The sequence below is a fragment of the Ooceraea biroi genome, chromosome 1 (genome assembly GCF_003672135.1).
Source record: "Ooceraea biroi isolate clonal line C1 chromosome 1, Obir_v5.4, whole genome shotgun sequence".
In the NCBI taxonomy this organism is placed as follows: domain Eukaryota; kingdom Metazoa; phylum Arthropoda; class Insecta; order Hymenoptera; family Formicidae; genus Ooceraea; species Ooceraea biroi.
The window spans coordinates 12,370,143-12,392,323 of NC_039506.1; the positions used below are offsets into that span (position 1 = coordinate 12,370,143).

General features: G+C 31.1%; 2 protein-coding genes across 10 annotated transcripts in view; one reads left to right on the forward strand and one right to left on the reverse strand.

Annotated features, from left to right (window-relative positions):
• LOC105275077 (growth hormone secretagogue receptor type 1) overlaps positions 1-22,181 on the reverse strand; it is a 157,767-nt gene that overhangs the window by 58,544 nt on the left and 77,042 nt on the right. The gene's annotated exons all lie outside the window — the stretch shown is intronic.
• Positions 1,901-4,527, forward strand: LOC105275075. Of its 5 annotated transcripts, XR_002192983.2 has the most exons (5): positions 1,902-3,163; positions 3,245-3,301; positions 3,379-3,440; positions 3,761-3,903; positions 4,037-4,527. XR_002192983.2 is itself a non-coding variant. In XM_020030292.2 (4 exons), the coding sequence occupies exons 1-4, from the start codon at positions 3,080-3,082 to the stop codon at positions 4,151-4,153; spliced, it is 540 nt and encodes a 179-aa protein (XP_019885851.1). In that variant the 5' UTR covers positions 1,901-3,079; the 3' UTR covers positions 4,154-4,527. The 5 variants fall into 5 exon arrangements, 4 of the variants coding, with proteins under 4 accessions (XP_019885851.1, XP_019885850.1, XP_019885848.1 ...); XM_020030292.2 differs by having other exon boundaries at positions 1,901-3,163; positions 3,245-3,440; XM_020030291.2 differs by having other exon boundaries at positions 1,902-2,539; positions 3,025-3,440.

Consider the following 22,181-nt stretch of genomic DNA (forward strand, 5'->3'; position numbering starts at 1 on the left):
GATTATTATATTTTTGTTGATGTAATATTATTCAGAAGTATAACATATTGTATTCAGTATTAATATATTGATAATTAAAGTTTATTTTCTACAAATAACGATTTTTTCAAAGAAATTTCCCCTGTACGAATACTTTTTGTATTCACTGTACATGCCAGTGGGTATTTTTATTGCAAAATCATTTGTGAAAGCAGATATATTCTTTGCCATATCTGCTGTTCTAGTCACATATCAGTTATTAAAGGACCTAGATCGAAAGAAAAAACTCAATTTTTTCAATAACGTCCTATCCAGATATTTCAGGTAAATATGACAGCAATTTTAATGTTTTCTTTGGTTTCGCTATTTAAAATCATGACAAAGTTACTTACTTTTACACGATTTTTCAATATATCGTATTTCCATCCCCGTGAAGATACAAACGAAACGAAAAGCGGTACAAACGAGTATTATCGATACTTAAATCGAGTAGCATTTGGAAGATTGCTGTATCTCAAAATGGGGTACTGGTGATTTTTTCAACCCCTTGTAACTTCCACCCCTTTGAGGTACAAACGAAAAGAAAAGCGGAACAAACGGGTACAAATTGCGCTTAACCCATTAACGCCCAACAAGCTCGAATTCTTTGCTCATTTTCCAGCCTCATTCTCGGAAAGAATCACGAAGCATATTTTTACCAAAACAATGATTCTTACTATTTTTGGGTGTGCTCTTTCGAATTCCGAGGTCAAAATTGAGCCTCCGTGCCTCAGAAAAAAATATGGCGTATTAAAAATAAAAAAAACCAAAAAATTGAAGACTTTTTTTCTAAATGTTTTTTCTTGTACAGAAAAAGGGTTGGAATCCACTTCTAAATTCAACTATCGGTGCATAAAATAATTGAACTTTAACAACGAATTTGTTTTGTTTTTCGAAAAATCGCGTGATTGTCCTAAAATGACGGTTATATGAGGAAATTTTCGAAAAATACTGATTTTTTGTAATCTAATAAAGGTCGAACTATCGAGGTTTCTGACACTTAAAACGTTACCAATTGTTAAAGCTCATTACCGTAGATCATGTTTCAACGTAATTTGTAACTTCAAAGATGGCAGATCCAAGATGGCCGCCAAAATTTCAAAAATAATCAGTTTTTCTGTTATTACTCGCTTCTGGAACTTCAATCCGGTAGAATTCATATTATTTTAGGTGTTTTTGACATTGCTGATTACGAATATCAAGTTAGATTTGCAAAATCAGTTTGTTTAAACAATTACTGCAAATTGTATTTTTTCTAAACTTTTATGCCAAAATCTTATTCTACGGAGAAAATTACGTCGGAAATATGCTCTAGTTCTCCCAATATACTTTCGATGAAGCTGTAAATTGACGAGAAATTGCGGAGAAAAAAGTGTTCATACTTCCATGTGATACGCCAAGAGATACGTAATGAAAGAGCAGGTTTTACAAGTAATTTCAAAAATGTAACACGTTTTTTACGTAATTTTTTCCGTAGAAGAAGATTTTGGCATAAAAGTTTAGAAAAAATACAATTTTGCAGTAAATTGTTTAAATAATTTTGTTTAAACAAACTGATTTTGCAAATCTAACTTGATAGTCGTAATCAGCAATGTCAAAAACACAAAATAGTATAAATTCTACCGGATTGAAGTTCCAGAAGCGAGTAATAACAGAAAAACTGATTATTTTTGAAATTTTGGCGGCCATCTTGGATCTGCCATCTTTGAAGTTACAAATTACGTTGAAACATAATCTACGGTAATGAGCTTTAACAATTGGTAACGTTTTAAGTGTCAGAAACCTCGATAGTTCGACCTTTATTAGATTACAAAAAATCAGTATTTTTCGAAAATTTCCTCATATAACCGTCATTTTAGGACAATCACGCGATTTTTCGAAAAACAAAACAAATTCGTCGTTAAAGTTCAATTATTTTATGCACCGATAGTTGAATTTAGAAGTGGATTCCAACCCTTTTTCTGTACAAGAAAAAACATTTAGAAAAAAAGTCTTCAATTTTTTGGTTTTTTTTATTTTTAATACGCCATATTTTTTTCTGAGGCACGGAGGCTCAATTTTGACCTCGGAATTCGAAAGAGCACACCCAAAAATAGTAAGAATCATTGTTTTGGTAAAAATATGCTTCGTGATTCTTTCCGAGAATGAGGCTGGAAAATGAGCAAAGAATTCGAGCTTGTTGGGTGTTAATGGGTTAATCGAATGCGAATATGAAGGTGTTCTTTTTTAAAGTCGGGTACTAGGTTCACATAGCTTACATACAGTACACTGTATTTCACAACCTAAATTATTGTAAATTCTTATATAAAATACTTCACATTACATCAATTTTTGTTTTAATTATATTGGCAGATTAACGTCGTCTTACATGGCAGTAATCTTTTTTCATGCTTGGATCTTGCCACGTCTTGGTTCAGGACCTTTTTGGAAGCATAAACTCGAACAAGAAAGCATACGATGTGTTACTAATTGGTGGACGAATCTGTTATACATCAATAATTAAGTAAAGTCGTCAGAAATTGTAAGGAATGTGTGTTTAAATTAGTTAATGTATTATTATATGCGAAATAATTGTTAAAGTTATTTATACACGTATATCTTAATTGTATTCATCTATTTTAGTGTATGTTTCAATCATATTATTTATCTGCCAATTTTCAATTTTTCATTCTTAATCAATTTATAATTTATGCATTCTGGCGCATGTTGCGTAAAATCGGATATTTCTTCCTCGGAACACTAACGTTTGCTAGTTGCTTGATACCATTTATTGCAGCATATTCTTATGGCGCAATACCTGTTTTGGCAATATTTACAGTAAGTTATTTTGTTATATTTGTTACTTACACGTTATGTTATGCAGTGTTTTAATATGAAACATATTTCTTTTTACACGTTTTACACGTTTTAGAGACAGAACGTTTGTTACATCTGTATCAGCAAATGCTAAGTTCTATAATCTATAATTATTTTCTGCAAAATTCTGAGTCACTTTAACTTTTTCAGGGCGCATAAACTAGAAGATGTACTTTATTACATAAATTATTACATAAAAACACATATGTGTGCACCTGCAAATCTCATTGGTGTAATCGCTGGTGCAATACTTTATGATCATGGAAGAATAAAATGGCGACTGTCGAAAGTACTTGCATTGTTCTGGTATTTACAATATGTTTTCAACTCAGTTAACATGTGGAAACCTATAGCTCTTTATATTTTGCAGTTCTGGTCACATATACTAGTGGTACCGTTGCCGGTGATTGTAATCGTTGTTTTTCACGTATGGTCACGTAAAATCTTTATACCATATGATAATTGGTCAATTTTCAAAAATACATTTTATGCATTTTGGTTTAGATTAATACCTGCGTTGTGGACCTGCACAATGATAGTTGTACTATCTACTGGTAGCCAATTAGGTATGGTATACTAAAATAAATCAATAATTAATGATGAAGATGTTGCGTAACCTACTTTTATTTAATCATGCCACATTTATAGTAAAGTATTTAATAAATATAGTCGCAATAATCATAATTTTGAATCAATTTATCAAGATAATAGTGAATTCACATTAAGTAAAAACTAAGAAAGAAAGAAAAAATGTATTTTATGTTCTTAAAAATGAAAGTGCATTCCTTGTGTAAATGCTTACGTTACAAATTTTTCTCAAGTTAAATATTTATGCCAAGATATTTTCCTTTTTCATTATATAATATATGCGTTTTCTCTCTGACAGAATTTTACCATAATATTTTTACTCCTCGCTGGGTTCAACCATTGGCAGTATTGACTTACGGAGTCTATCTCATCGCTGATATATTCCACGCTTTTCACATTGGACGAGCCAGAAGCGCCAAAATGTTTTCCTGTTTTAATGTAGTATGTATATGGCAAATTGTCTTACATGATTGTTTATCACATTATATATTAATTGTATTCTTACTGCAATATCTTTAAATAACCTTATAAAAGCTGTGTTTATTTGTGATAGAATTTGTTTCTTGTTGTCTAGATATGGGAAAGTATATCGACTGTGATTACATCCTTTGTGGTCTCTTTATTCATCGCGATATGCATCAAGATGCCATTTAGACAACTGGTAAAACAATTCTACTCTTCGAAGAAGTAATAATACTGATAAAAGGTAGTAATAATAAATAAGATTAAAAAAATAAAAATTGCTCATTCTTGTTGTTTATATTTGATTGCCAGAATCCATCTGTATTGTTATAATGGAACAGTATAAGAAGGGAAAGAAAGCAAAAATGTCTACAAATTTTTGCGGAGTGGCAGCATAATAATGTATTTGAACTACGTTATTTACAGGAACCCACAAAAATATTTTTTGAGTTTGATGAACTTGAAAAATGGTGTAATGTAGATCAAAGTAATGGAAACGTAATTTTTTAAGTGTTCATTCGCATGGTGGTTAGAAGATAAAATACCACTTTGACAAAAATCATTTCTTGTTTTTCAGTCTGAAATAAATGATTTATGCAATAACTAGAACTTTTAATTCATGATAATAGCAACAAGAACACCATATAGAGAATACAGTGATTTATTATCTTTAAAAAATCTTTTTAAAAAAAGAAAAAATATATACGCCAAGTACATAAAAAATCCCAACTTGTCAAAACTCAAAACTAAACATGAAATCAATAATTAAGTGAAGTACTTGGCGTGCCCGGATCGTAGTGGTCATGTCTCTTGTAAATTTGTACAGTATCTTGATTTGTACTGTACCTTGTATCTTGCTGATTTTCAATAACGATTCGCAAATGATTTTGTATCTTTTATAGGTAGGACAGTACGTTTTAATGCGATTTGGGCACGCCAAGTACTTCAATGTCGTCATGCGATAAGAGAGTATACATGGAAGACGTTTGGATAAAATATTTAAACTGAATTCCTTCTAGGTACTTGGCTAGTTAATTATTGATTTCATATTTAGTTTTGAGTTTTGACAAGTTGGGATTTTTTATGTACGTGTATATTTTTTCTTTTTTTTAAGATTTTTTAAAGATCTCACTCCTTTTTGTAAATCTTTAAAATTTTAATTGTATAGACTTTTAATTTTCAAAAAATAAATACAGATTATTATTTTAAAAAAAAAATATCTATGCACCCTTAGCATTTTGAGACCAATGACATATCTTAACTTTTAAATCATTTATAGATATCCATTTTGTACCTTTAACTCCCAATATGTTCGTGTAATATTCATCGTTAACATTTTCACCATGATGAAAAATGGCACTATTAACTTTATTTTTGTACATTATTCCAACATGAGAAATTATGTTCTATTATAGTTCTTGAAGAGTATACGATTAATTTAAATTTCAGGTAATACGAATAATAAAATATAATTTTTTATGTTTTCCACATTAGTATATTTATATTAATATTTTCATATAATGACGACATCCTGAGAAATTTTGATACATTTCTAATATATTTTTCTTTACTATATTGTAATAGCTTGTACTCGTATGCTTTAATCATCACAATATACTTTATTCTCGCGCAGTTCTTCGCACAATACTTCTCGCTTTCGTCGTCGTTCTTATACTATTCGTTCGCTCGCTTTTTTACAACAACTGAAAAACGCACGCTGATCGCGCCACACCGCGGGTGATTTCCTCGCCATTTATGCGCGGCAGAAGATATTACGTACTTGGCGCGAGACACTACCGTGTCTCTTGATAATCGATAACTCGATAGGCTTCAACATACATTTTAGTTTTACATTATTTTGTAACATATCATTAGCATTACATAATTTCTTTTTGTGTGTTTTATTATCAATTTTTTGTATGCTAACACATCGTTCCGATGCAATTTGTAATATTTTTTTATTAAGAATAATCTTTTGATTTTTATAATGTAAATTATTTTTATATATTTTATAATTTTTTTCTATTTTACTAGCAAATTTTCTCTACTATGATTTATAATATTTTTTATTATAAATACCTTTACTTTTAAGTAAATTATTTTTATGAGTTTTTACGAGTTTTATTATTTCATGCAATTAATATGGTAGCGCTTGACATTTATGCAGTGAATTTGGTAGCGCTCATGAAAATGCGCCTTGGCGGACAAACTCGCTTTAAATGTATACGTGTGTACATGTAAGGTGTGTACGTGAGACTGAAAACTGAATACTGGAAGTCAAAAGTGTCATTTTACATGGACTCGACTCGAGATCTCAGGATTGACTGTACCAATTTCATTCGGATTACTCGCAATCGAAAGATCGTATCAACATTATATAATAAAAGTATCATTAAATTTTCTATGACCTTTGTTTCCGACATTATTTTATCGGATAAGGCGAAAAAATGTGAAAACTCGAGAGAAAGCTACTTGGTAGCGCCTCGACGATGCAGCGCCAGTATCAAACGGCTATTTCTCATGCAGCTATATACTTTTTTATGTACTTGGCGTCGCGATGCTACCGCGTCGCTTGATATGAAAGCTTATTAACTTTTCCAGGAAATTATTTTAAATTAAAGTTATTAGTTTTTATGTAAATCTTTCTCGTTAATATTTTAAACAATCATTTTCGCTTGTAAGGTCTCATTCTTTTATGAAGAGCTTGAGATCGCAGTGAGAAAGTTAGACGTGATGCTTCCCCATAGTCCTTAAGCGCTTTATAGCTGATGTTAGAACCTAGAGCAACATAAGGATAAAGAAGATCCCGAGCGTTTGTTGGCACAAATTTCTCTTGATGAGATTTATGCTTCTTAATACATAAGAGCGCAACATAATCTCTGACATAACTTTGAGAAACGTTGTAGTCGTGTCGTTATATTTGTAATAAATAAAATCGCCTCATTTTATTAAATGTATATATTATATAATTACAACTTTCTAATTAAATAAATGTATAAGATATATTAAATATTAAATTAATTTAATATTTCCTATATATTTAAGGTAATCTAATAACAGATTGCATGTAAAGCTCTATTTCTCCCGCCAATTTGTTGCTAATAAGCACTGCATGTGAATAGATTCTATTACATTTTTAATAGCATTCTGTCATCTGATGTAATAGATGTTGCATCGATTTTGTAACCTTTCTGCTGAAAAAAATCGGTCTGCTCCCAGAAAATGGTATTACAAAAAGTGATATTCCACAACTCTTTGAAAACAATGGGAAATATTTGAAAGAATTAATGCCCAAGGCGGTTGACCGAATGAATTTTCAGCAGAAATTCTATGTTTCTTATGGACAGGTGATTTTCTTCTTTTTCTTATTTTTATATCAAAGCCTAAAATTCTGCAGTATTTTTGTAGGAATATTTTATAATGTTTTTATGATGTTTGTAGACTGAGACTTCTTCCTCAAGTACGTTAGAATTGGATGTAAAAAGAAGAAGAGTGAAAGAAAATTCCATGCAGTCTGACTGTAGTGGTCAATCATTTGTTGCATCAGTTATTTTGAATTATCTTCATCTTGACACCGAGCAACAAAGCAATGCAACTGTTAATGATGTTCATGTGAGCTCGGTGATATCTTTAAATGAAGAATAGGTTTGTCTAACTGAAAAACAAAAAGAAGATACTCCAGCTGTATCTTCATTTTCAGAAAATTTAGACTTAAAAAATAATGTAAGATTAAAATTACATAGCTAATTTTTAACTTGCTTACATTGAATTTTTTCAATTTTCAGAAACGAGGACCATGCTTATTTCACAGCTTTTCTTTGTCATGCTTGAACTCAAAATAACATTTATTTTCCTATCTGTGCATAGTGGGAATAAACTACAACATTTTTTAAAATCCATTTTATATTGTATAGTATATATGACAATATCTCGCGCAAAATTCACGCGACAATCAAGGAACAAGAGACGAGACGGACTGCATATATACGTGTATTTACGCGGAGCTTCTAGTTGAGCGAAAGCATAATTATCACCGGTGTAAATATAAGTTAGTAATTAGTAAAGAGAACGCCTTCTTTTGTGTAAGAACCAAGTAAGCTTCGCCGACAGTTGGCGCGATAATCGCTAGGATTTAAGTAGTAACTTTCTTTTTTGGAGATGCAGCCGTGGGATGAGTACAAGATAGGGTTTTATGACAGATATAACGTGAGAGAGAGGCAATACGCAATTTGAGTTGTAACACATTATTTTACTATTAAAGTAGAAAGTTTCATTTATTCAAAGTGTGTTGATTGTTCTTCCCGGTCCTTATATCGCGGTGGCAACAACCGGAGACAGGTTGAAACAATTGTTTTTAAATATACTCGATCAATAACCCATGATTCTCTTATATTATAATATAAAAGTGATCTCAGTTTTATTCTACGTCCCCTATTGCAGAGATCAAATTAGCTAAATTTCATCTTCCAAAATTCCAAAAACGTCGTCGTCCAATGGAATTTATAATTCCAATTTTTTTATATTATGATCATTCGTAATAGCGAATAGCAGCTGTAGGAGTTAAAAAGAAATGTTATGACATATGAGAAATACGTACTTGTGTACGTAATTGTCATAAATGTAAAGAAGAAATAAGAAGAAGGAAGAGAGGGAAAAGAGGGAATGAATTAGAGAGAGGAAGAAAAAAACAGAAAACACTAAGAAACTATACAATCATAATATGCGTAAAATTAATTATTATCGTGATCAATTATATGTTATTGGATCTCGCAGCGCCAAGTTTTCTGTATTAAATATTTATTTTTTGATTGAAGATAAAACTTTCTGACATCATCTTTTTTGTAGCAAAATAGAATCAAATAATCCGCAACGTGTAAACTTAATAAGGATATTTTCTATCTTTTTTTTGAAAAGATAATTTTTTAGATATAATTGTTAAAACGTGCAATTTCAAAAAATGGTTTTCATTCGTTTGAATGAAAGCTTATTTGAAACTTCAATGTATTTCAAACGTGCAGTGAACTATTGAGTTGTAACAAAAGTTCGTAGAGTTGTTTAATAGATGCTATATTATGCGTGAAACTTTGTAATACGTTGTTACAGTGCAGCTATGAAGATGGCAAATAGTAATGGAATAAAACAGCGTATTATGTGGTTGAATAAATATTTATCTTACTATTATATAAAGAGAAGTCACATTTTCCTTTGTTACCTAGGATCTTTAAAACTACTGAACCAATCGACTTGAAATTTTAGTATGAGTATCTTGAGGGTCCCTGGAATGTCATAGGCTATATCATTTTCTATAAACTTATTTTTTATAAACTTATTTTATAGAGCGAGCGAAGCCGCGATGGGGGATGCTAGTACACATATATAATAATTGTCTTGGAATTTCACTAAGAAAACGCTATGAACTTCTATTACAATCCAACACTTCCTGCTACTTAAGGACTTTGAAAATAATTTTCATCCTTTTGTTTGAATCCTAACAAATAAATAAGTCAAAATGTTGAGACAAAGTTTTAATAGCATTGTATCTAATTATACGTTTAATTAAATATCAAGAACGTTATTTTTAGTTTAATGAAAATTATATTACATATATTAATTGTATATTACAACTGATTTTAATAATGCGATTTTAATAATGAAAAATCACCGCCCTTGCAGGAAATCTTTCAATTCATTCATTCAAACACCGAATGAAAAAAAATCAAATAAAATGCTATTATGTCTCGAAGATAGCACAACTATAAAGTAATGTATATAGGGAGTCCCAAAAGCAGCAATAATAAATTTAAGATTCTATGACGGATTCTATTTAAGACAAAAGCTTAAGACAAATATTTTAATATGAAAATGTAGTGAGATGATTATAATAATTCTTAAATGAGAAGCGACTGTAGTTCATTAATCTCTTGAGACACTCTGTATATTCTTATTCTAACAAGAGAAAGATGTTATAGCTCGAGAATACTACACACACACACACACACACACATATACAACTATGAAATACGACCAAACACATTATGCATAGGCATGCAGAGTATAACACATAGAAGCATGTAAAACGGCTAATACTTCGAAAGACTGCTCTCCCATGCGAACTTCAAGGCTTATGTGTTGGGGAGACAAATCGTCACGGAGCAGATAAATCACAATCAAAACTACAGGGTGTCCCGGGTTTTAACCGACAAACTGCGGGAGCATATTCTACTAGTGGAAATAAGAAAAAATTCTTATATCGAGTTTGCTTAGAAATGCTTTATTACAAAGTTATAAACCAATATTGAAAAGAAATATGAGATAAGTAACAACGGAACATAGTGTAGAATTTGGAAGGTCGAAGATGTTTATGTTACGTGTATTCACATGTATTCATGTTCACTATGTTTAAACGATTCAGTATGATTGTTACTTTCACAACAGTAGCCGTTAGATTTCAATCGTCGTGTGAACTAGCAATTACTATCAGAATGCCAAAAGTGTTTTCAAATGAGGAATACACTGATATTCATTTCGTGTACGGATTCTGTGACGGAAATGCACGAGCTGCCGTACGAGAGTATCAACGTAGATTTCCTAACAGGAGAGTACCAGATAGATTTAAAGCAACGAATTACTAATTCAGTTACTGAGATGCAACAAAATTTTCAGGAATGTCGTACTGTAACAAATTCTGTACTACGTCGATGTCTAGCTTGTATCGATGTGCAAGGACAACATTTTGAAATGCGTCACTAAATCATTGCGTACATAATTTTTATTTTTGTGAAAAAATCCGTTGTTACTTATCTCATATTTCTTTTCAATATTGGTTTATAACTTTGTAATAAAGCATTTCTAAGCAAACTCGATATAAGAATTTTTTCTTATTTCCACTAGTAGAATATGCTCCCGCTGTTTGTCGGTTAAAATCCGGGACACCCTGTATAACGCAGTCTGTCGTACTTGTACGTATCGGGTTGTAACAAAAATTTGTAACATTTTTTACTAAAGTTCCAAGCAATTATTATACAATGTGTATGAATATATTATAATATATCTATTTAACTATACACTCTCTAAATTTCTTGGAGTGGAATCTCACTCTTTTGGAGTAAGATGCCACTCCAAGAAATAATGAAAATACTGCCAGTCAAAATGAGTGAAATTTCACTTTTTTGAGAGTGAAGTTATTCACTCTTACTTGGAATGATCTTTCAACTCTGAAAAGAGTGCCATATTTCCTTAGACTTACAAGGGAACGTTTCCAGCTGATTCATCGTTTTCGATTCAAACTATATGCAGAAATGTTGTGGGTGATGCCAGTAGCATGTTCTGCAACTTACAGCCCCTACCTTTGCGTTAAAAACAATGGCGATATAAAAACCTTCCCATGCAGGGTGTCCCAAAAAGCTGGAAACGGTCGAATATTTCATAAGCATTGCAGTTTAGAAGAAAATGTTTCAGACAAAAGTTGTAAGGTTTTAAAAAGCGCATTCAGTGGCAATATGAGTGTGACCATGGGTAGTGTTACCAAGGTCAGACCAAGGTCAACTTAATTTTTTAAATGAAAACTCCTATTTTTTATTACATTATCTTTTTCTACTAATTAATTTTAACAACTTTTGTCTGAAATACTTTTTTGGATTTTCTGTTTTTTATTTTTTTATTTTCTGTTTAAATTTTTTTTATTTTTCTGTTTTAAATTTTGTTATTCTTTTGATTTAATTTTCTGCATTTTTATGTTTTTAAGTAATTTTGAGTTAATGATAACATGTGCGATTAAAATGTTCAAGACACAAAAATTGATTACAGTGGACGCAACTAATAAAAACTGTTTTTTCACATCGACAACAAATTTCGAATGTGCTTTTATAATTAAAGCAAATTTCTCTTACATTTTGAAATTTAACTTCGTGTGACTTGAATTTCGTGTTGTGAATGTCAGAATGTCATAGTGGCTGTCAGTGCGGTTATATTGATAAATTTGTGTTATTTATTTCATCGTGAAAAATAAAATAAAATAGCACGCGTAGCGCGCGCCTGTGTTGCTAGTATACGTAAATTATAAGTGAAGTTTCATTATCACAACTTAATTAGTATTTTTTGTAGAAAGACATGTCTTATTTCTATTTTGCTCATTCGAAATCCCAACTCCTAAGGTGACCAGAGTTCTAAAATTCTCGTTCTACGGGTGCAATGTACATAAAAGTGCAAGAAATATATCTCTGTCCCTTATTATTTTGAAGATGTTAGCTTCTAAGATTCTTAATTATACATCTTGTGTAGAATGTTCGCGACCTAGCAAATGTCTTATTATTTTTATTAAAGAAAGATTGGTTTTAAATTGCTCGACGAATCTGTAATTATATGAAACAGCATAGTCGATCAAGAAAACAAATAGAAGATAAACGATGCAATTCGAAATCCCGAAATATGTATGTGTATAGACATAATGATTATTTCAATCTCATTAAATTAATTTAACTTGAGAGAGATTTTTATATAATTTTTTATATGAATTTTCTCACACGTACCTCAATCAAAATGTCTCAATAAAATTAACAAGAAATAATATACATAGAAAAGAAGATATTTGAAGAATATTAAAGATCTGTTCATCACTAAATAGGTTACTATATTTTCCCCGTAAAATAAAAAAAATGAAAAATGTGATAAAGTTTTGTTTCTTAATTTGAGAAGTTTGTGTGAATGTGCGTTAGAAAAATTAAAATCTTTGTTCACGTTGCGTTTTTGTGAAATAAGCAACATTTATCGCATATTTGTAGCTAGTATCGCTACAACGTGAGTTCTTTGTTGGAAACGTTTTTAGTTTTTCGTCTTTCGTTAACAAGTCATTTATAGATGGTGGTGATTGTATAGTTCCGCAGTATCGCTTAGGTTGCAGAAAAGTTGTTATCTATCATTTCGCGTGGCAAGATCTTTCTTTTCCATCCCTCCCGTAAGTGGATCTTGTCGCGAATCGATCAAAGGAGCAAATTAAATGAGCTAGCACATTTATTATCATCGACCTTATCGTACACAGAAAATGTCCATTTGTGTTTTTATATGAGTTTTATGTTGTCCCTTATATCGTGAGAAATGTAATTGCAGCTCCGAGAAAACGTCCTATTGTGAATTGATTTTTATATATAATATGGCTTATATATATATAGATTAACAGAATCAAATTGCTTTGTTCAGGCATTCGAGTAACGACATTTTAAGTCGTTATGCATGAAATGATGTTTTTATATCAACGATTTACGAGTAAAAGAAGCAAGATATGTGCAAGATACACATTTTGAGGATATTACTCCATTAGTAGTCTTGAATAGAAATTAATTTTTAATTAATCAATTATCTGTAAGTGAAAAGTAAAATTTGACAAAGCTGAAAAATAAGACCACTCGGCTTGCAACACTCTATATGAATAACACGAAGATTTATACATATTTTATAAATTGTGTTATCTGAAAGATTAAAACTTTGTTTTAGAAAATGTAGAGTTAAAGTCAAAATCTTGCTTCGACATTTTAAGAAAGTGACTCCAAAGTTCATTGACAAATAACAGCCACGAATCAGAATTGACGAAATTGCGTTTTCTTTGATATGAAAAAAAAAAACGAAACGACATATGTCGTAGACAAGAAAAAAAACAGAGAAAACTTTGTCTCGATCAGGAAAGACTCAGATTGGAGGAATGCGATTGAACGCGCCACAGCAAGACCGATGGTTTTTCTCTTTCTCTTTTCTTTTGCTTTTCGCTTGCCCGGCGAATCTGTCTACGTCTACAGATCGAAGAAATCCCATAGGGTTCGCCACCGCTTGGCCACCGACGTCTTTCTATCGTATTTCCTGCCACGAAGGTTAAAGAAAGAATTGGATGTGGAGAACCGGTAGGACACAAGAGAAAAAGTGTTATATACCGGGCGTAGCATTAAATGCCTCGACGCAGTACAGGCTAAGAGCAACGGTAATTCGTAGCAGGGGGTAGAAGTTTCCACGTACACGTTTCAGCCCCGTAGGTCACCGTCACGTTGCCTCCTGTCCGCGGCATTACAGCAACGTGCGCGTCGGCTCTTTTCCACCTTGCTCTAGCCTTGCCCCAGCCGACCTGGTGTTTCTTTCCTTCAAGGGCTCCGCGAGAATCGCGCGACTGCTCATACAATTATGCAATCCAGCAATTAAGGAGATTTCAAGTAATAAGATTAAAGCCTCTTAAAAGAAAGAGGCAACAGAACGTTGTGCTTAAAACTGATTAATTGTTTTTATATAGAGTAACTTAGGGTATGATGGCCATAGTTTTTTTAAATGCAAAAAACATACATTTATTTCTGTTATTTTTTAATGGCGTTTGGTATATTATTTCACTAAAGCTTAAAGTATGTAATACTATCAAAATTAAAGAGAAAATAATTACTAGAACTTTTATATTATCAAAATATTACAACATAAGCATTGGCCATCTTACCTGACTTTTAGGGAAAAGATGGCCATACATATAATTTCACATATTTAATCTTATTTTGACAATATTTATTTGACAATATATTTATTTTATAATATATATTTGAGAACTGAACTATTATACATAAATAAATAAAACGTATAATGTTTTAACGTTGATTACGACAGTTAACCATATATATAATTTCACATATTTAGTTTTATGTTGACAATATTTCTTTGACAATATATATTTGACAACTGAACTCTTACACATAAATAAACAAAACGCATAATGTTTTAACAGATAAATAAACAAAAAGAAGTTAACAAGTAAAATACATTAACTTATCTTGAAAAAAGTGGGCTATCTTACCTAAACTGTGAGGGAAAGATAGCCATAGTATTTATAAATAAATAATGATAACGTAAATACAAATTATAACTCAAATTACAAGTTACATACCTTTATTATGTATCTAATGTTGATTACGACAGCTTAACTATAATTTATTTCACATTACAGCAGCTTTTACTAGACACATGAAAAACTATGCAGGTAATCGAAAATTAAAATGTTAGATATTATTCATAATATTGTTATTTCGATTAGTGTACGTATATTAACTACTGTAAATATTAATTATCTTTAAGATTGAGTACCAAAATGCATTATTTAACAATTATTGTAAAAATTACAGCCATTGGCCATCTTTTCCGTATGGCCATCATACCCTAAGTTACCCTATCTTTTTTATATAATTTTTTCGATATATCTTGCTTCAGCTTCGACGCAACAACTGACACGTTCAATTACTTATTGCGGTGAAGTGTAGAGATTTTGTTTAGCTTACGGAAATGACCTTTTTGGGGTCTTCAAAACGTCTTCTTTTTAGTAGCTATATCAATTATAAAAACAGGGAAACACAGGACATAGTCACGTGATGTCGAGTTAGGAAAATAAAATAAAAATAAATAATCTTCTGCTCCCAAAATTGCTCCCAATAGAAATTGAGAGAAAGATATAAAGCTTAGCTTAGATATGTATCGAAGCCATATGTACTTGAAACGAAGCAAAATTGATCTTAAATTTAATTATTGTCAGTTTCTTTAATAAAATCAGTTTTATTATTTAATTGCCAAACTGTATATATTGTATATAATCAATAAACACCGTAAGAGTTTTAATTGAGATTGTATTTAAAAGTTTTATTTGAAGTACTAATTTATATTTTTGAATTATTGTTAGACATAAATTTTTATTCGACTTTTATGAAAAACCGATGATATGATAAAATTTTGACATTTCTATATTGATTTAAAGGCTTCTAAAAATCTTTGAATAGCAGTAGTATTATTTACGTATTATTAATACTAATATTAATATTAATACTAATATTAATAGCAATATTAATAATAATAATATTATATTATATTAATATATCAGCTGAGTTATGTATTTAATTTATTTACTTAAATGTATATTATTTAATATAACATTTATATAATAATAATATTATGCCATATCAATAACATTATTAGACATTATTAGACAAAAATATAGCAACAACATTGCCATATTTTTGTTTTTTGCATGCATTGATGTATTATTTTTCCTTCTGTGTGTTATATTGTACATACACATATCTTATTATACGCATTCTATAAAATTATGGTTAGTATTGTCATAATGAATGATACATTGTAATTAAATGCATGTTTTAATATGATTGGTATCAGTTTCAGATTCCAGATTCAAGGCATATTGCATTTTGCATGTATATGGAATTGATTGTATAAATTCGATTTAAATCTCGATTCTCTCGCACGTGACCCGCAACACTCTGTATGCCTGTATTTTTGCAAAAGTGGATGGAAGGTAATGCTTTCCCAGATTAATATTTCTGAGTCACTTTATAATGATACAAAATCCCATAGTTCCAGCGGATATTCGCGCTTTGATAAGAAATACATGCCGTGATTAAAGTCTAATAGGGAAAATATCACAACGAAGTACTTTATTAAAATTACGCTCATGCTCCATATGACAGCTTCTCACCGATGTTACATTAACTTTTTTTTTAAAGCTCAAAGGTCAGGTAGTTTTATAAAATATAATACAAAGATTGAAATAGGTTGTGATTATTCCAATGCATATATCTTTATATATAAAATATTGTAATTTCCTAAAAATTCTCATTTGAAAAATTTGTAATATATGATATCAATCTATCTAAAAATTCATATATTTTTTTGTATTAAGTATACTTTCTCGAAAGTTTACTCGTAAAATTTGTAATTTAATCGTTTATCATTTTTTCGAATCAATTTGTGGTTTATAAGGTTGCTATTTAATTATTCATACCCATCTAATTTGTTAAAAGTTTATGTGAAATTTATGTGATTTTTAATCTGGTTTATTAGATCTGAAGATTTATATATGTTGTGTCAAGTAAATCTTAAATAAACTTTCTTTTTGTGGAATTTATTATTTGTTGATTTATTATTAAAATATTATAATTAACATTATACATATATAAAGATAATGTAAGCATAATTTTTTCAATCAAGAAACAAAACTCTTCATTAGTTTGACGCATATATCGAATAACTTATTAATTAATAAATTGTATCCAAGTTGAAGCGAATCATCTTCGAGAACTGAGCTTTGTCGTGGCGCAAAAGAACAATCGGGATTATAACCTGTGGACCGACTTTTTGAAGTTTTAACACGTTTAGGACAATAAATCATTCAGTGGTGAAGCAGTGGGTTCTCGGTCTTTGGGGAAATCCCTTTCCTTCGGGGGACCAGAGCCCCTTTGGCACGTGGTTGATGTTTCCTCGTAAGAAGAGACGTACGTCGTCGTGCTTGTGACTGTTACACGAAACATTTGATTACTGATTTCTTTATACCATTTGTACGCGTATGTACACGGAGAAAATTTTATATCAAAAATTACCATAATATGACAGTAGCTACGAACCATCAGGAAATTATAAGTTTAGATACTATGCTCATTATTTTAAAAACAATAAAGCAGTGCAATATTTACACTTCCTTATAGTCAAAATTATTATGTTACAAAGCAAAAATTTGTTAGATAAAAGTTGATATTGCTGATGCGTACAGAGCTCAAAAAGACCGTGCATGGCAAACATAAAAGAAATCTTCGTTCGAACACGTATGCGTACACATACTCACATATACATAAATATCAGGGACTCTCGCTCGTTCCGGTATACAAGCCTCTTTTTCAATCAATTAAGCCGATATCTTTGTAAGATGACGGCAATGGGCGGTTCGTCGCCTGTGATGTTCGGCCGCGTTTGTCGGCACGCTCGCAAATCGACTCGCGGCTTGAGTGATCTACCGACCATCAATCCGCGGAGAAGATGGGCGGATCGAAGGATCCATACGATCAAATCGTCCTGCGGGTTTAGTCAGTATAATTTCCACTGCTCTAGAGTACGGAGGTTTGGAACGAGCGAGTATTATTGCGCGACTCAAGGATATTATCCTCAAGGCGTTGTCGTGAATCGAGCGAGTGTCGTGATTCGACTAAGGGTTATCACCCCTAGGCATTGTCGTGAATCGAGCGAGTGTCGTGATTCGACTCAGGGAAATTATCCCCTAGGCGTTGTCGATGTGCAAGCGTTAAACAATAAAGTGAGAAAACCGAAGTGAACGTGATATTGTCGAAGTGTACTGGTAATAAAAAATAAACCATTAAACTCATATGAAACTACTATGAGTGTGAATACTAACAATATTTCGAAAAGTAAAAGAAATGTATGTAGTAAATTTGTACTACATACCATAGTAAAAATAAACTATTTTCATTTTAGAATATGGCTTGAGCATCGGTTTCGCAAAAATTATTTTACATATGTGATAAAGAGTAATACTGCCATAGTAAACGTTACATCGAAATCATGTAAACATTCAACTTGTTGTTAAGGACTCGAGAGGAAGGAAAAAACGATAGTCGATTGTTTGCAATAGTCAACCGAAACGCGCAGACCGCAGATCATCGCAAATCTTGTCGCGACTTGTTTGACGATGCGTTATTTGACAGACGTTTCGTGATATTCATAAATGTGGTGTGTGGAAAGTGAAAAGGAAAGTGACAATAACTAGGAAAGAAGTAAAGACGTAAGTACTCAGTTCAATCTTTATCATGAAGAGACTCCCTCTTTTGCAGTATTACCTATTATTTATTTATACTCTCCTATCTAACTTGTTATCTTCCGATTGTTATATCTCATTATATCTCATCTATACATAATTAATATCTGAGTTGTTATGAAATTAATTGACTATATTTAAAAGATTTTATGTATAAAATTCGATTCTAAATACTAGTTGTTACTTTTTTTTTAATTATGTTGCATTTTTGTTATACTATAGAAGTACTAAATATGTCGACGTCTAAATGTGGAGATAACAATCCAAAAGAGGTATTTAAATTTATACTGTTAAAATTATTAAAACCAAAATTATTAAAACCAAAATTATTAAAACCAAAGTTTAATTTAAATCATTGTTTAATTGTTTTCTGTGAAACGCATTGGTTATATTCTGATAAATAAACGTTCAAATAATGTGTTGTATCGCTCTACACAAATTAGAGTTGACTGTATTATGTATACATATATTCTTTACAGCAAAATTTAAATGACTAAAGTTAAAATTTATATTTTTATATTTTATATTTTTTGTTAAAAAATTATAATTTTAATATTTTAGTGATGTGAACGTATATTGTTATCGTTTTCAACACAATATTTATATTGTTTTGTCCGGGCTGGCCACTCGGTATAACAAAGAGCCGGGCGTTGCAGCTGTCAGCTGTGAGGAAAGACGCGAGTTTCCTGACAACGCTGTCAACATTTCCGGGGCGACGGGATAAACAATTACTTGACGACAGAAAGAGACGACACCTCGAGCCGTACAGACGTGTTGTAATATTGCGCTACGAACGGAATAAAGAGCTTTCACGTTTATCAGAAGTGGTGGTTTCTTTCTTTAATCGGCACGAGAGTTTCGGTGTGCGCGCTCCGCGGACGCGAGAGTGAGTGCAAGAGTGTGGAAGTGCACCCGGACATAACAATATTTATTTAACTTAAAATATACAGATCAATGAGTGGAGGGATACAAATCCAACTACTCCATCATCATCAGATACAGAATCATCATTTTTAACTGCAGGTCTAACTAAGACGATAGATATAATATATGACGATATGGTATTTTTTAATAATTTTTTTTATGTTAAAGCAAAAACGGGCTTTATTTTTATTTTATGCAAAACAAAAATAATTTATTTATTTTCATAGATATCTAAGTGAGTGTGAGAAACATTTAACGCCTCTTCCTCAGAACATAGAATCTAGAGAATCTTTATTTTCTACACCTCAGTTGTCACCACATTATCATCAACAATCGCTGATAATGCAGTTGGTAAATTTCTATATTAGGGGACTCACCTCCGATTTTGTTCAAACTTTGCACAAAGCTTTCTTTTGGCCTACAATTAGGAGTTATGATATTTTCAAAGCGGGCAAACAACATGCCGTCCTTGGGGAAAGTCAACAAGGTCATCTTCAGGGTCAAAATGAAACTATTTTTGCGGTATCCAGAATGCTTTTTTATTTAAGGTCGTCCTTCGTCTTGCAAAGTACATGCGTGGATACCGTGTGTCGCCCCCCCTCCACGGGGGGCTCCACTACTGTTAAAAATAACCTAACCCAAACCATCCCCGATTTTTTATTTAAGGTCGTCCTTCGTCTTGTTCATCTTTTATTGTAAATAATTACCCTCCTTTCATATAATCTAACTCAATTTATAACTTCGCGAAAATAGTCTGCAATTGCCAAAGAAGCGTTTTTCTCGTGAAGGACTGCTTTTACAGTAATTGTGTATAGAGCATAAAAGTTGCATTTTTAAGAGAAGAACAACTTTTATTTAAAACTTTTTCCACTGAAATGAATATTTACGAAGATAATAAAAGAAATATACAAAAAGGTTTTCCTTCATTTTGACCCTGAAGATGACCTTATCGCCAATTTTCATTGTCATATTCGTAATTAGCGCGACAAAATACAATAGTATACAAAATTTCAAGACAATCGGAGATATGAGCTTTTCGGAAGTACAGCCGAAGATTCTTCTCAAAGACGACATATTGTTTACCCGCCTTGAATATATCATAACTCTTCATTATAGGCCAAAAGGAAGCTTTGTGCAAAGTTTGAACAAAATCGGAGGTGAGTCCCCTAATGTAGAAATTAACCGTATGTTTTTGTTATTTAATTTAATAACTTTTAATCAATATGTATTCATACATTCGCACAAATTAATTACAGACTTCTTTCGAAGATTCATCGGGTTCTGAGGTACTTCCTATATCGGAAAGTATTCAATCACAATCGGATAATACTCAACATAAAATAAGAATTAATAATAAGACGATTTGTTATTTTCAAAGTAATTGTTACATCGTAGTTTTGATTCATATTTTCTATTTCATCTAAATAAGTTTTATTCATCTAGGAATTGTATAAATTTCTAATTAAAGAGGGAAAAGGTCGGTCTATTTTGGTTATGCAAAACCAGCACGGATTTTTAACTCGGAATGCTCGTAATCGATTATCACGATTTATAATTAAAAAAGAAATAAATAATATCCTACAGACAATTTCTCCACGACAGGAACTCCGTACTTTAGAGTAAGTCCACTTTTATTTATTGAATTTTTATATATTTATGAATTTTTTGAAAAATGTCTGTGTACGTTTAAACTTCTACAATTTTTTAGAATGCGAAATTCATTTTTTTAACATAAATAGAATATTATTTATTGATTTATCATTAGAATTAACTCACAAACTTCCTTTATAAGAAAGGCAAAATTGAAAAACCCGCACATTTTGAAGAGAAGCAATATGAAAGAAATATAATGATAAGAAAGCAATGTGCAAATTTCTAATTTGCACACTTTATATAATATGTAATAAAAAGAAATAAAAATTACTTTTCAATATATTTTGTTTCAGGATTTTAAGTGCAAAGTTTCAGGCATTAGCAAAGGAAATAACAGAAACATTTCCTGGTGAAAAAGAAAACACATATTACGAACCGTTTGTAGTAATAAACGGTAAACAAATTAATGCGAGCGGCAAATTATGGTATCACTTCAATTATAGAAAGACTGTTCTTCGTAAAGACAAGTTACTACAGAATCGTAAATCTGATAATACTGTTGAAACCACGTTATCTGAAGACATAATTAAGGTTTAGCATTATAACATTTTATAATAATACACAATAAAGATTACTTTACATATACGAATTTTTACAATGGCAAACGATAAAACATGTTATGGTGAATGTTAATTTGAAAGTTTACTATGTTGCACTATAATTTATTCTATAAAGTTACGATGGTCCATCGATAATACATAAAATAGTAAAATATGATTTAAAATTGTATTATACATTAATAAAATTTTCTCCGCGCGCGCGCGCGTGTGTGTGTGTGTACTCTGTCTATATCTAATTACTAATAACTTTATGGAATCTTACATACATGACACGTCGTGTTTCATCTTTATTAGACCTTTCTGTTCAAGATTCGATCAATATAGCATCAATCAATCTTTATTGTTATAGGATTAACTCTGGACTACTTGCATGGGAAAGAAAAAGATATTCGTAATTACTATCGTGCTATACAGAATATACAGCATGATATAACTAATATAGCTAAACTAGAATAGCAGAGTATGCGTAATATAAATAATAAAATTAATTATTG